The sequence below is a fragment of the Macaca fascicularis genome, chromosome 2, assembly GCF_037993035.2.
Source record: "Macaca fascicularis isolate 582-1 chromosome 2, T2T-MFA8v1.1".
NCBI lineage: Eukaryota > Metazoa > Chordata > Mammalia > Primates > Cercopithecidae > Macaca > Macaca fascicularis.
In genome coordinates, this window is record NC_088376.1 from 18,943,714 (window position 1) to 18,961,866 (window position 18,153).

At 37.3% G+C, this 18,153-nt stretch overlaps 1 protein-coding gene across 25 annotated transcripts in view; it reads right to left on the minus strand.

The window, feature by feature from the left end:
* The window catches only part of RBMS3 (RNA binding motif single stranded interacting protein 3), a 1,486,333-nt gene that overhangs the window by 543,975 nt on the left and 924,205 nt on the right, over positions 1-18,153 (minus strand). For all 25 annotated transcript variants that reach the window (XM_074030865.1, XM_005545572.5, XM_005545568.5 and 22 more), the window contains one exon: positions 10,185-10,243. In XM_074030865.1, the coding sequence (XP_073886966.1) occupies positions 10,185-10,243 (59 nt within the window). The remainder of the gene's footprint in view (positions 1-10,184; positions 10,244-18,153) is intronic.

The following is an 18,153-nucleotide window of genomic DNA, read 5'->3' on the forward strand; positions in this document are numbered from 1 at the left end:
TAGAGTACTTATATTGCCAATATGTTATAGATAAATAGGCATTTGAGCTCACTTATAGTCCTCTGAAGAAGCATAACAAGTGGTACATTCACCTTTCAAACTCAATTTAGGTTTTTGTAGTTTTTGTGTTTTGTTTTGTTTTTCAGCTATGTACATGAGTTTTTCTCTTTCATACCCCAGAGTCCTCTTTTCTTTACTAAAGGGAAGAAAAAAGAATAGCTATTTAGTATCAATATGATTAACCAATAAGTTAATAAGAGCAATGGCTAGCATCAAAGCAAATGATGATTCACCATGCTTAAACGTTAGATGCTTTCACCATAGTTTAAAGCATACTTTAAAGACCAAGGAGTCAAGAATCTTCAGGCATTTTTTCCTTTTTCTTTTAAACTTGTAAAACAATATTAGAGTGAATAGTGTAACAAAGGAGTGAACAAAGAAAAATTTTTTACCAGAACCTATACAACTCAACTAGAATGAATTCCATCACCTGTCACTGTGACGGAATGTGCTTTATCTCAAACACATCAGGTTTATAGGCCCTAAAAAATCTTGAGAGCTATCATATAGCCAACACCAAAAGGTATGAAAGAGACACCCTTTAAGTACTTATACTTTTTGCTATTAACAAAGCTAATCTCAACAAACACAAGTCAATTCATAAAACACACATTTCTTACACTTAAAATGTACTCAGAATGGCATCAAATTATGTAAAATACATACAAGTGCCAAACAAGTTGGTTCCTAGGAGAAATCCAAGTCCAAGGCCATAGAAACATTTGCCTGATGTATGTGCCTGGCATATAACAAACATGGTTCCATGTAGTTCGGAAAATACCTTTGTATTGTAGGTGTAGACAACCTTACTTGACAGTTGAAAAACAGATGTTTAGAGATGTTATGTGACTTGTCCAAGAAAACTAAGACCATAACTTAGAGAATTTCTTGGTATAGACTTCAACTGGAAAATTTTTGAAGAACTGTGACCTTTTTATATTTGAAAGGTTATTTATTTATATAGCGTTACAAGTTTACATAAATTTTAATAAACTGAATACACACATATATCATATTTGTGCATTACACATTATTATATTTTATATATCATTTTAAATATATATTAGTATATATAATTTGCCATATATTAATAAAATCATTAATGAACAAAAATAGCTTTAAACCAGTAAGAAGAATAACTCCACATTAACAAAGTAAGCATTCTGAATTAAGAATGAGTACTTTTAGAGAATAACTCTGGGAAGCCACGTGCATCTGTATGTCTTTGGTACTCTTTGTGTTTGTACAGGCCTATGGAACACATACCTGGCCAAGCTTGTGCTTTCCATTGATGCAGCATCAAAGGGTCTCAGAGACAGAGGTAAAGCACCGGAATCTAAGTGACTACCCAGAACTGTCCTGCATCCTCAATACTTCAGCAATAATCCTCACTACCTGGGTCCCAGGGAGTTTATAATCTAGAGGAAGAACACAAACTAATCATGAAAGCATGAGAGATGGGGTATCCTTAAATCTAAGCACCCAATTGGTGCCCAAAGAAGGTGGTTTTGTAAAGGTGTTTAGATAGGATGAGTAGAGTCTTGGAGGACTTTTTGAGAAGGTGACTTTTGGAAGCAATAATTGACATAGACTATTAGAGGTAGGAAGAGAGAGCATTTTATGCCTATCGACATGAGTCAAATTCTAAAAATAGGGAAGTGAAAGACAGGAGCAAGGAAGCAAAGAGAATACCTGGACGGCAGTTTCTGTTTAGTCAGATAACATGGATTAGTAAAAGTAATATTCAGTTTATGGGTGAAAGTAATGTAACTCTATCATTTTATTTTTAAGCCATTTTATATTCCTCAACAATTATTTAAAAAATGTTTTCCCAGGCTGGGCGCAGTGGCTCACGCCTGTAATCCCAGCATTTTGGGAGGCTGAGGCAGGTGGATCATGATGTCAGGAGATCAACAACATCCTGGCTAATACGATGAAACCCCACCTCCACTAAAAAGACAAAAAATTAGCCAGGCGTGGTGGAATGTGCCTGTAGTCCCACCTACCCGGCAGGCTAAGGCAGGATCATCACTTGAACCCGGGACGCGGAGGTTGCAGTGAGCCAAGACTCCAGCCTGGGCGACACAGTGAGACTCCATCTCAAAAAGAAAAAAAAAAATTGTTTTCCCAATGAAATCATTTCTGCATGTTCTGCATGTACAAAAGCATTAGGGAGGTAGGTTACAGTACTAAAGGCTGTTGAATACAAGTTGATGCTTTAAACAGCAATGCTGGTATTATATTTCATGTTAGTGGATAATTTTACTTTTGTCTAGTATGTATATTAAGTGATTACAAACAAATGCTGAGGAAATACATAGCTATAAAACACTGCTGAAAAACATGTAGCTGTATGACTTCCGAAACATAAATACCTATTTTGTTTTATATTTATATCAAGGACTTCTCAAAGTTAACACAAAATAATAACATAATCCTGTAAATATTTAATATCCTGATATTGGAAATAATAAGTTTGGAAAAGTAATTTTTGGCAGAAGTATTGCCTTTAGTTGTAGTTGTCTGGTTGGGTTGTAGACAACAAATAAAGACCATTTACCAGCAAAGTGGATATTCTTGGCTATAAGACAATAAAAATTGGTATTTTCTTAAAAGGGGCACAGGCTAAAATTTCTATGTAAAAGGTACCTACAGGACAATTCTGAGTAAACTTGATTCATTAATGAAGGTTCCAAAGTTCCTGTATATGCTAACCTTTTCTGAAATGAAAACAAAAGCCAATACCAAAATCAAATAATGCGAACTTTCAAGTTTATATATTGATGACCTATGACTTGTGGTAAACTTAATACTAGAATAGAGTAAAATTCACACACACAAAAAAAGGCTAGGGAAGTATTACATGTTTCATATTCCAAAGAGAAATATAATTTAAAATAAAACTTTTATCTTTTTTTTTTTTTGGTGTGGGCAGGGGATAACCTAATCCCATTACATGAAAATTGAATAAATGCGTTTTTCAAGCCATTTTGCTTCTCATGAGCTTCTTGCTCAATAGACTGTGAGCCCACCTGGTGGAGGTACTTATTCTTCTCAGAATGTAATTCCTCACACTCATAAATTTCACAGAACATTTATTTTAGTTTCCACTGCTTTCAGAAAATAAAGGTACTAGAAAAGAGACTTTCCATGGTGTTGGTTTCTTCCTTTACTTGCTTGATTTCCATGTGGACCAGTCCAGGAAAGGTCTGTCATCTGCCAGAGTTAAATAGTTCCACTTAAACATTTCACCACGAATGCATGTCAGCGTCACTTGTTAAAACTGATCCATAGGTAAAGGATACCTCATATCCTGTAATGACTCTACCTAAACATATAACAATATATAATATCCCGCCCTCCTTCCAGGTTCAGGGGGTTCAACACAGAAATCTGTACTTCTAACCAGGCGCAGTGGTTCACACCTGTAATCCCAGCACTTTGGGAGGCCGAGGCGGGTGGATCACCTGAGGTCAGGAGTTCAACCGGCCTGGCCCACATGGTGAAACCCCATCTCTACTAAAAATACAAAAAATAGTAATGGAGCGTGGTGGTGCACACCTGTAATCCTAGGTACTTGGGAGGCTGAGGCAGGAGAACCACTGATGGAGGTGGAGGTTACAGTGAGCCAAGATTGCGCCACTGCACTCCAGCCCGGGCGAGAGAGGGAGACTATGTCTCAAGGGGAGGGGAGGGGGGGGGGAGGGGGAAAGAAAGAAAGAAAAGAAAGAAAGAAAGAAAGGAAAGAAAGAAAGGAAAGGAAAGGAAAGGAAAGGAAAGGAAGGAAGGAAGGAAGGAAGGAAGGAAGGAAGGAAGGAAGGAAGGAAGGAAGGAAGGAAGGAAGGAAGGAAAGAAAGAAAGGAAAGAAAGAAAGATGTACTTCCCTCACATGTATAAATATTCCATCAGTGCAAAAAAGAGAAAAAGTAAAATAAAAGAGATGAATTCCAAAGTCATCCAAGTGTATGGCCTAATATTTATCCACCTAGAAATACTTTAAAAATTTGTAACATGATTGTGAGTCTAGAACTCCTAAATGGATTCAGTACAGTAACAAAGTCATGCCACTCTCTGAGACAACCTAGATGGGCTCTACATCCTCTCTATAAAATAAGTGTCATAGGCAGAATTATTTCTCTTATAGAAGAAATAACAATTTATGATTTTATTTAATAAAGAATGAATGATATCCTTCATGGATGATTTCAGAACTTTTGTATACTCATCTCCAATTTTGGTTTTAAGGGCTCAATGTAATGTCAAAAGTAACGTAAGCTCCATAAATATAATGTAACCGGCCTGTGACAACAAAGGCAAAAGAGAGTATTTCAAACCCTCAGAAGCGAGCTGGTATGTTTGGCACACTCTATCTATTCTTATATCCTATGGTTAATAGGCATGGAAACTTTCTATGGAATATCCATTACTCATTTCCTCTACTCTAAACATACAGCCTGTCAGAAATATGATGGTGGTGAGGCTGGTGGTTGCAAGGAGAAAAGGGAAACCAACCTTCAAAAGCAGGAAGGCACAGACAAGTGAATTCATTTAAGATTTACACCTTGTTTTCAATCGTTTTCATTTAATTTTCCCTGACTTTTTAAATTAGCAAATACACTGATCCGGAAGGAAAACACATGGGGAAAACAAAAACCAAACAAGCAAAAAAATGCAGTGCAAATCTCTGTGACTTGTACAATAGCTCTTATTTCGTCCTTGTGTTTGAATATCTGAATGAACTGTGGTCTGTTTTTCATTACTCCCCATCTGGAGCGGTTGCTCGCTTTGTTCAGCAATTTCTGGTCATTTTGGCTCGATGATGACTGTTTTGTTGTAGGTTGTCATATTGTACAGAATGAAAGCTGATGCAGCCACCACCCAAGAAAGAATAATCTTGAAAACGAGAGGTTATGTTGAAAGAGCTCCTGATAACCTCTTTCGGAATAAAGAAGTAAGTCAGCTTACCTAGGCCTGACTACTGTCCTTAACTTAGAGGGTGTGCTTGGGATTCAGGAGAGCATACAAGCTTTTCTTTCAAATACTAAAATAGGATTAAATTCTGCTGGTTTAATGCATCAGGTTACTTTTCATACCTTTTCTTTTTATCTCTAAGGAGACAAGTTCATGGACTTTCTCATACCTTGGTAAAGACTAACTTACACAAAATATGCTGTACGTGCAACAGCTAATGAAGAATTGGATTCCTATCATGTCTTTAAAAATAAAAATAAACAAATCCTTGAGTTCCTAATGTTCAGATTTAATTGTATAGCCTTTGCCTGGAGATAAAGTTGCAAAGTATTCAAAACCAAGTGTCCCAGAGAAGACCAAATCCAATTTGTGTTCTCTAATGATGACAGTCTTGATGCTCTTAATGATGTTGTTTGAAAAAGCCGCCTCACACATCCTAAACAAAACAATGGTCAAGAAGTACTCAACCTCTGCCTATTATTTTAAAAAGCAAAGCATGCTATTCTCTCCCAATTCTTCACTATTTTCATCTGGAATTATTTTACAAAAACGAAGAAACATATAGTCATGAGTTACTCAGGTTCCATAGAAAGAACAACCAAAATATAAGCATAATTAAAACCAGCTTAATTTTTCCAAGAGCTGTATTTTTTTTTCTTGCCCGAAAAGACAACAGAACAGATTGGAGAAATGTTAAGATAATAATAATAATATATCACCCATAATCCCACTATGTTAAAACAAACATTTTTGTCTTGCTTGATATTGCCAGTATTTTATACAAAAGTAACAGGAGATATCGTCAAACATTTTCCATGTATTAACGTTGTTAATCATCACAACACCCTGTGAGTGAGGCTCTGTTATCACCTTGCTGATGTTTTTACCTTGCAGAAGGCACAGTGCGATTGATTAATTTACCACAGGTCACACAGCTACTAAGTGAAGAGGCAGTGTTCAACTCAGGCAGCCTGGATCTACCACAGACATCACCACACTGATCCTGACTCTCAAATATTTACAGAGCTCCATATTCAGTGTACACGTTATTTTATATACTTTTATATTGATTTAACTTCATATAATAAACATGTTTCTAGGCTTGGCATAGTCTAGTCTTTATGACTACCATTTTAACAGCTACATAACAGTTGTATATGCTCCATAAGCTAGAATTTGGATGCTTCCTATATTTTTTCCTAGTAAGGAAAATGAGAGTGTTCAGAGTTGTACAGAGATACATAATTTAAAACATATGTTTAGATAACATATTTGAATAAATATTCTCGACAGACTAACTAGTTTCAACTGTATGCCCTTTATTGCTGTTTCCATACTGACTTTCAAAAGGCTATACCAATTTAGCATGGTACCAATGAAGAATGGATGAACCAGTTTCAGAGTGAACAGCGTTGAACGGCCTACATGTTAGAATGTTTGCTACTTCAGTGGTTATAAACTATCACTGCATATTGCTTTAATTTGCATGTTTCCCATCATTACCTAACTCACCCTGAGGACACTACTTCCCTTATAGCCCTCTCAACTTTGAGTTTTGTTTCTTTTTTCTCTCCCACATCCCTCCTCCCACTGGATTTGTAAGTGGCAGGCCTCTTGCCTCCTTTCTCAGTATGGTTTCTCCCCTACCTAAACTCTCCAATTTAGAATCTCACATCATCAAATTTTATAACCAACTAGTCTTCATTTTCATCATGGTCTACAGATCCCTAGTATCATTTCCCATCCCATTATTTCTCCACAGATACCTTTTGGATTAGTCGCTTTTTCTAATACTACTCCTGCTTCATTTCTTGGCAATTCCAATAAACATTTAGATGATTGTTGCAATACTCGTTCTTACCAGTTCCTTGAACCTTTCCATGACCTCACAGCTTTCTCCTAACTTCCGCAACTTATTGAACAATTATACACAATTTTCTATAACTGCTGTCTTTCTAATCATATCTTCTCATAACTATGTCAAGGTCTATTTTTTGAAAGGAAATACTCTAATAGACATCAGCATATCATTAAAATAGAATTTTTCTAAAAACATGAAAGTGATAGTAGTAAATTTTTTATCAGAATTTGCTGACTTACAGGGCACCTCCCCCATGATGTGCTTGATGCTGTGATTCACTCACCACTGCTGAGCACAGACTCCACATGCTGAGGATAAGCAAGGCAACGGGAAGCTTTTATAAGAATATAATGGACACATGATCACTTTGCCGGCTTCATATTACGCTCAGTGCAAACGGTCTAACCGCTGTCCAATTTCTTTTCTTTCTTTTTTTTGAGACTCAGCCTTACTCTGTCACCCAGGCTGGAGTGCAGTGGCACGATCTCAGTTCACTGCAAGCTCTGCCTCACAGGTTCACACCATTCTCCTGCCTCAGTCTCCCAAGCAGCTGGGACTACAGGCACCCGCCACCACGTCCGGCTAATTTTTTATATTTTCAGTAGAGACAGGGTTTCACCGTGTTAGCCAGGATGGTCTCAATCTCTTGACCTCGTGATCCACCCACCTCGGCCTTCCAAAGTCCTGGGATTACAGGCAAGAGCCACCATGCCCGGCCTAACCACTGTCCAATTTCTTACAGATGCCTTTCTATAAGTGATTTTCCTAGGCTATTCCACAGCCCCTTCTTTCCTCCCTCCCTCTCTTCCTTCCTTTTTTACCTCCTTCTCTTACTCCTTTTCTTCTTCCATATTTATTGGTGAGGTCATTATTCATATCACTAGAGATAAAAGTATTTTGAAGCAGCAAACTCAATATTTTCATATTTATTTGAAATCTATGTATTTGTAAGATTATATTAATATATATTGTTCACAAAATGTTGATATAAAAACAGAGAGATGTAAATTCTAATATTTTCTTTTAGTATCTCCAATAAACAGTCTTGTACCACCCTTCACACATCCCACTTTGGAGATAAGTTTTCTACAGTACACAGGCCCTGTTTCCACTGATTTTAGGAATCTCTCCACAGAACGAGAAAATTAAATAATCTGTTGCAAAAAAAAAAGTGTGGATAGGGATTTTAGGAGCTGAGGTAAGGATACCTATAGTATAATTCGTCCTGATAAACACCCACACTCCCACTATATAATTTGCTTATGGAGACCCTGACCACCCATTTTCAGTTACATCCCTTTTTCTTCAAACCTTCACAATTATAGAAGGGTACAGTTTTTGCATGTTGGCAATTTACATTTTCATGGTCTTCAGTGTTGTACTGTAACCATAGACATCTGCATGCTTGAGCAAAACTCCGCATAGGGAAGTATCCCTTCATATTGACCATTCCAGTTATGAATCTATCTATTGAGGTTTCCAGGTGTTGCTTATCTGTGCAGCATTTTTGCTCCTGATTGGTGCTTGACCAATATTATGAAGTGCCTAACCTAAGACTTTGTATATGGGCTGGGCAGGTCTAGATGCAATATAATTAGCATTCTAATGCTTCAAACATGTCACATGCTTCCCACAGGCAAAGACTGACAGAACATCCCTTCGTCATGGCCCAGCTTTCTTCTTACATGTTCTCCAAGTTCTCAGCTGCCCACCCTAATTCACTCCACTCGATTTCCCCTTCTACACATTATTCCTTGGTAATCTTATCTACTCCCTTGACTTCAGTCAGCATCTGTAGCCCTGGACTTTCTGACAGTTCCCTCTTTGACATCTCCCACATGGTTGCCATGCCAGAGACTCTAACTCAGCATGTCCAATACCTTCTCCCCAGAACCTACTACTACTACTTCTGGACTTCTTACTTCAGCAAGTGGCACGGGCATCTTTCCCAATCAGAAGACTCAACATGGAGTCAATAGCCAACTCTACCTTTAAAAACTTTCATGGTGAACCCCTTTCTATTATCCTAATAGTAATAGTTAAGCTGATTTTTTTTTTTCTAATTTCTCTCTTGTACTATGGCTTTGAAGCCTACATTTTGTTGTTGTTGTTGCTTCCACTCTCTCCTTTTATAATTCAATTTCACACACTTTTGCTGAAATAACTTTACTAAACACCTACAGAATCATATTTTGTCTTCTCAAAAACTACTAAGAGATCCATGTTGCATATGGAATTAAATGTAAAATATCCAGGATATCATTTAAAAACCTACAAAATTTTAACCTGTCCTTATTGCTCCTTGTTTTTTCTGTCCTTATTGATACTTTTTTTTTTTTTTTTTTTTTTTTTTTTTTTTTTTTTTTTGAGAGGGAGTCTTGCCCTGAAGCCCAGGTTGGAGTGCAATGTAGTTCATTTCTAAGTTTATAGAAGACATGGAATGTTTTTATTTTTTTAACTGCTGAATTGAATCTGACTACCATTATTCAAGTAGGTAAGGAGATACATATACAGGAGTTTCTTAGTGTTCTTTCCTAAAACTTGTGCACATTATATTCGTATATGAAATAGGGGCAGTGTTTAGAATGAACGTGGCTCTACTATACTTCTTGATTTCAGTGTTACTTCAAAGACTAGATTAAAGGAACAACAAACAACATGTTATAAGAAGCATTCTAATTTTCTGAGTCACACAAGAGAGACCATACAGGTACCACAATTAATTTAATGCAACTTTTAAAAGAACACAGGATTCCCAGACATGAAGAAACATGAACCACAGATATAGTCAGATGACTTCAGAAGTATTTCCAGGAAAACCGAAGTCTGTCTTAATAAGATACCAACTCTGAAATCCCGTGAGATGCTTGTAACTGAAGCTTAATACAATAGGCCCATCAGTAAATTTATTCCTAGCCAACCAATGTTGCTAAAGCTTTAAAGAACAGATAAATTGAAATGTGTTTTGCATGGGGAAGTTTTCCCCAGAGTTCCTCATTATTATATAGGAAATCAATTTGCATCACTGATGATACCATTCACATCAGACACCCCAAAGTTGTTAGGAGGTAATTTAGTTTTATGCTGAAGCAATTTGATACTTGTTCTGATTTGTGATTTTCATTTTGTTTGCTAATGAAAAAAATTAATGAGCAATGTTACTAGAAATACAACTTATCAAAACATTGGCACTGTGATCACTGCGGAGCTGGTACCTGGACCTCTACAATGGAAGAGCCATTAATCAGATAGCATAGGCAAAATTTCAGGGTACAGATGCCCTTACACATACCTTTGCACTGATTTGTGTTTTTGTCAAGAATTGCCTTTGTAGATACAATTTTTCCATACCTGAAAGAGAGAGAGAGAAAAAATCCATGTTATTGTAACCCAGTGAAGACACTTAAAACACCCTAATGAACATCAGGGCACACACAACTGAGCATGGATAAACCAAGAAAACAAGCTCTGAATTCCTATTTCACACCTGGATGATTTCCTTGCACCAGCTCTTCTTTATAACTTAGGAATGTTCTTCCCTATGTAAGCAATGGGTTGAGCTTCAAAAATAAACTTGTCAGGTTGTCACAAGCAGCCAAAAGAAGATCACATGTGATTGTGATCACAGTAAATCACACTCTGTGGAGCCATGGAAGAAAGCATGGACCTTGGTGGTAGACTGAACAGGGTTTGCATCCAGCTCTGACTCTCACCTTGTGTTGTAACACTATAGAGTTTAACCCAACTTCACTAAGACACAGTTTCTTCATCTGTAAAAATGAGAAGCTAAAAATGTCAAATCTCCTAGTTCAATCAACATTTATATCTTTGGGAATATTAGACTCCAGGAGAAGAGTAAAATGAAGGTAAAATGGGGTAAGGTAAAATGGGGTTTACCTAAGGTGCTGAGGACAGTGGCCGACACAGAGCAAGTGTTATCAATGTTAGCTCTTCTTCCAATGATGCTCTCCCTGCTATCAGCTATATAAAAATGTCTCCAACCCTTTGGCATTCTCTGAGAATGATGAAAAGTGGAAGGGGGTAAAGATTCTGACCCAAAAGCTTCAAATGTTACTACTTAGACTGTCAAAATCTTCCACTGAGAAAATTGACATGTAAAATTATTTGCTAAAAGATAATTACATTTATACTTTACATTGTTAGTTTTAAATGTTAGGGATTTCATTATGTTCTCACTCTACCTAGTTGTACAGATACTCACCCATTCAAAGCTTTTTTGTTTGTTTCATATAATCAAAATGACTATTACCTCACGCCTATTACCACAAGAGATTATTCCCTTTAAAGACTCCCAATCCTCCCTTTCCCATCTCCCCCAAAACACTCTTTTTGGAGCTCTATTTCACCCCAAGAGTTTCTCTGTGGGGAAAATAACCAGTAAAATAATATCATATTTGAACAGTCTCTTTACTAGACAATGATTCATGGTACCTACAATCATGCCCATTAGAAAGCTGTAATGTTAGCTAAGTTTGAGCTATTAAGGTAAATAAATATTTGCAAAATTATATGTATTTTAGAGTAGAAAATAAGGGAAAAGAGAAGAAAATGTCACTGCATCTTTTTTTTTTTTTCCCCCACACCAAGCACCATTAATACAATATGTGAGAAGTAAAAATCAGAAAAAGAAAAAAAATTAGACAGGTATAACTATCTTACACCAGACACATAAACCCTTAAGACAAAAATCCTTCTTAATTAGTTTATAAAGGTGTTCCTGAAATTTTTATATAAGAACTTTCTAAATTGAAATTTAGTTCTGTCTTAAATATGAAATTAAACATTACTGTGTTTCATGGTGGATTTCATCTCACAACTGGACTATTAACAATAGTTGGCCGGGCGCGGTGGCTCAAGCCTGTAATCCCAGCACTTTGGGAGGCCGAGACGGGCGGATCACGAGGTCAGGAGATCGAGACCATCCTGGCTAAAACGGTGAAACCCCGTCTCTACTAAAAAATACAAAAAACTAGCCGGGTGAGGTGGCGGGCGCCTGTAGTCCCAGCTACTCGGGAGGCTGAGGCAGGAGAATGGCGTAAACCCGGGAGGCGGAGCTTGCAGTGAGCCGAGATCGCGCCACTGCACTCCAGCCTGGGTGACAGAGCCAGACTCCGTCTCAAAAAAAAAAAAAAAAAAAAAAAAAAAAAAAAAAAAAAAAAAAAAAAACAATAGTCAATGGCATGCATATTGTCCTACTGTATCAATCTTACAAGAATGTCCTCTACTTCATTAAATGTAGTATATGTAATCATTTTTACAGCAAAAAAAAGTCAAACATTTTCTTATGGAAAGCATTTGTGAGTGTTTTGACAAATAACATTTTTATAAACAAAGAAGAAGAATTTTACTTCTCAGAAATTATTACAATATTACTATCAATGGAAAATCACACACACAGTCCAAAAAAGCAAACTGTGCTATTTCTTAACTTCCCTATTTCTAAACACTCTCTAGGCAAGACTTCCCAATACCACAGAATCACAAAACAATGGAACACAACTCAGAGTACTTGACACAATCTCTACTATGACTGGAGTACTAGGAATTTCATTCCATGGCTCCGTTACAACATTCTGCATTAACAATTAATTTGCAAAGCCAGGATATGCTTTAAACAACAAGAGAAGGTACTTAATGGGCCACTGGTTACAGTTCATGTCTGAACTCTCAGGATGACGAACAGGTACTTTCTGCATGACTGGCTATGTATTCTTTGTGATCTGCAAAGTCAACAACTGATGTAGATAAATAAGATTTAGATTTTTTTTTTTAAGACCTAACCACTATAAACACAAGTCCCACGAATGTAATACACCTATGAAATTATGCTTTTATCAAAGTATACTAGCAGATTAGAATGAAAACTACAGATTAAAAGTACACAATTTTATACACTCTGGAGGAAAATAAAAATTTCTGAAGTAAAAAGTGTTCCTTCATGTATATAACCTCATTTACTTACTCTTTCCCTTCTTAGGGTTTAGATCAAGACCTTACGTCTTCATAAAGTTTTTTCTTCAACTATGCCACTCACCAGTTGAAAAAAAAAAATCTAATATTAGAGAAAATTATGTGACCAAATTGCTGAATAATGCCTGGAAATAGACACCTGAGCACCAGTCCCATGTGCCTCCTGGCTCCAGAAGCTTTCAGACAAATCCAATTCACTTCTCTATCCTTTCATTTCTCAGAGCTAGAGGAGATAAAATACTATCCACGGTCTACTTCCTCGGGGGTTTGAACTTCTCAGCGGAAACAAATAAATCAAGTAAATACATTTTATACTACAGTTCTTTCCATGTGGGCCTTCTCTAGCCAGTGTAGGAACTTCCTAATACAACATTGTAAAGATGCTTTTTGGCGACTCCATACCTACATATTCACCAACTAGCCTGAGTGCTCATATATTCTACAAATATAGCCAGGTCTCTAATGACATTTTCTTTATATTCAAATACAGCCAGGTCTCTAATAAGATGTCTTATATTCTATTTTCTTTATATTCTAAGAGTACGCTTTAAAAGAGTAGCCATTCTACATTAACTATTTGCTTATTATATTTTTGAGTTTTCATAATTGAATTTTATAAATTTATATATTGTCTATCAATTCTTTGAAACACTTTTACCCTAGCTTGTCAATACAATTTTCATATTTAATTTTTTAAAAGAACTAGCCAGTTATTTTCTGGCATTTATTCTTAGTCTTAAACAGCATCTGAGTCAAACTATATTTGTTGATACACTTGATTATTCCACATACAAGCCTAATTTAAACTAATGGCATCTTTTATTTTCAAAGTTGAAGAGAAAATAGAGCTATTATGGGTCTACTCTTCATGAATTATGAAGACATCAAATTGGTGGGATCCTTCAATAAAGAATTTATTTTTAAACCCTTTTGCTGAATCACCCACTGTGTATATTAATTCAAAAAATACAGGCAGAGACTGAAAATAGAGTCTCCGCAGTCAATTAACTCTCAGCTAACTCATTTTTCACAAGCCTTCTATATTGATACCAGACTAGAAAAAGGTATCACATTTATTTAATGGATGAAACATTATCCTTTTAGCAAATGTGGTTGTTTGCCTACTTCTAGATGGCTCATTCATTCTTTGGCATTTGGGGATGGTAATGGAGCATATCTGTAGCTTCAGGGACCCAGTTGGAATGTGGTAGGGCTATCTCTCTAATGGAATACATCAGCCAGATTTCACCAACAAGTTTACAACCCATTTATATTCTGAAGTATTAACAAGTTCAATCTACAAATGAGTAATCAAAGCCATGCACAATTGTTATGGACTGAATTTTGTCCCCTCAAAATTAATATGTTAAAATCAAAATCCTCACTACCTCAGAATGTGACTGTATTTGGAGACAGAGTCTTTAAAGAGGTAATTAAGGTAAAATGAGGTTATACGATAGGCCCTAATCCAGTATGATTGTTGTCCTTATAAGCAGAGACAGGCATAAAAAGACTATGTGAAGTCATAGAGAGAAGCCAGCCATTTATAAGAAAAAGAGAAAGGCTTCAGAAGAAGCAATGGTGCCAATACCTTGATCTTGTATTTCCCACCTCAAAACTGCGAGAAAATACATTTTCATGAAGTCACCCAGTCTGTGGTACTTTGTTATGGCAGTCCTAACAAACTACCACAATAATCTTCTCTCCAAGGCCTCCTGAGCTTTGCAAAAAGGAACAGAGGTGAGAGGATTCATCAGACAAGACTCCTTTTTAAAGTGCTTTGCTCAATGATTTGTCCCCTCCAAGCTCTTTCTCATCTAACATTTGTGTATGATAACAGAAGCCTAGAAGTATCACAGGGTTACAAAGAGCAGATAACAAATAATCCAGAACCTGGTCCTTGGGTCTTATAATCTGGGCAGTGTTTCTTTCCCCCAAGAGATAGTCAAACTCTGTAATCATGCATCTACACCAAGTAAATTTTACATGTCTATTGTGAAAAGTAAAAAGTCTTTTATTAACATACTATTTGGGGCTAGTACCTTACAAAGAACACAACATAAGAATATCTATGTGGGAGATTTGGAGAAAAGTGCCTAGAAGAGGAAGTGTTTGAAGAAGGGGCAATATTTTATCAATGAGGAATGATTTTTATATGTCTTAGAGATTAGAAAAACAATTGTTAAAAAAAATGAGTCTTTTTTCAGGTCAGTGTATTACTACTTAGCAAATTTCTATTTTCATGCTACAAATAGCTTCACCAGGAACCTAGGAGTACAAGCAGCATTTCAAGTTTGATATACTCAAAGAAAGTGGTTCTCCATGTTTAACGGGCAGCTGGACCTCTTAGGGGGCTTATCAACACAGGTTGCTAGACTCCACCCCCAGAAATCTGACTCAGTAGATATGAGGTGGGCCTGGAGAATTTGCATTTCTAACGAGATGCCAGGTAAGGCTGATACTGCTGCTGATGCTTTGAGAACCACTGCTCCAAAAGACTAACACACAAACAGCAAAGAAGGTGGTTTGTTATTTGCAATACTCCAGAGACTGAAGACTAAAGGAACTTTCTTTTCTTTTTTTTTTTTTGAGACGAGGTCGCTCTGTCGCCCAGGCTGGAGGGCAGTGGCGCCATCTCCGCTCACTGCAAGCTCTGCCTCCCGGGTACAGGTCATTCCCCTGTCTCAGCCTCCTGAGTAGCTGGGACTACAGGCGCCCACCACCATGCCCTGCTAATTGTTTGTATTTTTTTAGTAGAGACGGGGTTTCACTGTGTTAGCCAGGATGGTCTCGATCTTGACTAAGAGAAGTTTCTATCGATATGGGGAACAACCTTTAAAGCTTCAAACAAATTTTTGTTCATATAATACTTTAAATTGAAAATGGTAGGCTGGGGGCAGTGGCTCACATCTGTAATTCCAGAACTTTTGAAGGCCAAGATGGGTGGATCATGAGGTTTGGAGTTTGAGACCAGCCTGACCAATGTGGTGAAACACCATCTCTACTAAAAATACAAAAATTAGCTGGGCGTGGTGGTGTACACCTGTAATCCCAGCTATTCAGGAGGCTAAGGCAGGAGAATCACTTGAACCTGGGAGGCAGAGGTTGCAGTGAGCCAAGATCGTGCCACTGCACTCCAGCCTGGGTGACAGAGTGAAACTCCATCTCAAAAAGAAAGAAAGAGAGAGAGAGAGAGAGACAGAGAGAGAGAGAAAGAAAGAGAAAATTGTAGTCTGTGTATTTTTTCAGAGTTTTGCCTGACGATATTTTTCATTTAGCCAAATATAGTAACAACTTACAACTCAAATATAGCTGTCTTGAAGTTTGTTTTCAGATACCTTCTAGAAACAAAGTCCAAAGAAAACATTGGCAATGCCTATGTAAATCTCTTCTGCCACTTGAAATAACTAGTTGCTAAGTAGTAGTTTGACTGAATTAGAGTGAAAATCGTGTGAGAAAAATGGCAAGCAGATAATGATTATTAACTGGTTTGTGCCTTACTTGTTCTTTAATTAGAAATAGATGTAAATATGGCACAAAAATAGCAGGCCAAAAATGCATACTTTCAAGTTCTTAAATCAAAAGAAAATCAATTATTTGCTAGTTTTCAGAATTAGTAACTCTTGGGTTATACTTTAGGTTATATAGTTGGGTTATGTAGTTTGGGGATATATATAAGCTGTCACCTTAGCAAAAGTTTATGAGAAAGGGATTTCCATACCAATAGAGTCAGAAACCTTGCATGCATCTGAGTACCTTCTACAACTGATTCCAGTGCATTTCGGCATATTTAATATTCTTTAATATTTGGACAACTAGTATAGAAAGAGGATGAGGTTTAGAATCAACTAATATAGACTTGAATCTGAACTCTCCACCCACATGACCTAGGGCAAATTACTCAACCCCTCAGCACCTGTTCCTTGATCTGTATGATTACTATGTTCCGTATTCTATAGCAACTGTAAAAATGAAATAAAATAGGATGTATTAAAACTCCTAGCACAATGTGTGACATGTTAAAATTGACTCCTTTCTCTTATTAAACCCTCCCTTATTACCTATACATTTAGTGTATAGCATAAAATAATAACTCAGATACTACTATCTTATGATCATTTGATAAAGCCAGAATGTCCCAGTTCAATGCTTCCAGAGGACCCAAGAAAGCACATGATTTAGCATTTATGCTTTCTAATTTGTACTCCAAGTCAATTCACAGTTTCCTCTTCACTCACTTAGCCTCCTTCTGACAATACCTAGTTACTTGCTCAGACTGTTCTCCAGGCCACTTGAATGCTGTCTCCACTACCTTCCCATATGCTTGTCCCTCCTAATCTTTCCACCAGGATCCACCACTCTACTTCAGTACCTCTGTTCTACCCCGTTTTCTATTGTCTCCTTTCCTGGCCATCATCCAAGAAAGCCATTAAACCTGGTCGACTACACGTTGACCCTGGCATTTCTTGGTTCTCACTGCCATCAACTCCTCATTTATTCATGCATAATCTTGAACAGTACCCCATCTCCAGAACCATTTGCCTTCTAGAGCCTAACCATGTAGTATCAATTCTCAAGTTCTTATGTAAGTGGCTTTCAGATTTTGGAGGTTTTAAAGGTCTCTCAGGAATTCATGGGTCTCCCTTTCAAAGCCTCTCATCTCCGCCCCAATGTGTTTCATTTAGCTGGCACCTACATTTATAACACTTCCTACACACTAACCCTTTTTCTAAATTCTCTACATTTTTCAACTCATGTTAATCATTGCAACAAACCCCTGAGGGAGGCACTGTGTCTAGCTACCTTGTACAAATGAGGACACTGCACCAGCCACAGGGTAAGTAACTTTCCCAGGGTCACGTGACTAGGAAGTACCAAAAGCAGGATCCAATCTCAGACAGACCAGCTACAGAGCCCAGGCTCTGGCAACACTTGTTGCCTCTCAGCTCTAGTGCCACCTGCCATTCTCCTGTCTCAAAAGAAGGCCTGCCTCTCCTTTTCTCCCCCATTAGTATTCATCCCTGTGATGTCTGTGACCTGTTCCCCTATCTCTCACCTATATTTCTCTGAAATGTACACGCTTCTTCCCAAATGCCAGGGCTCTTTCCCCTCTGCCTGCCCTTAAACATTTGCAAATCCTATCCATCCATACACTGGTTATCATAGGGTTTCTCTCTTTTCATTTACTGCTAGACTTTTCTTGAATGATTGCTCTATTCAAGCTGCTTCTTTCTTTGCATTATCCCGTTTCTGCTTAATTCCTAAACACT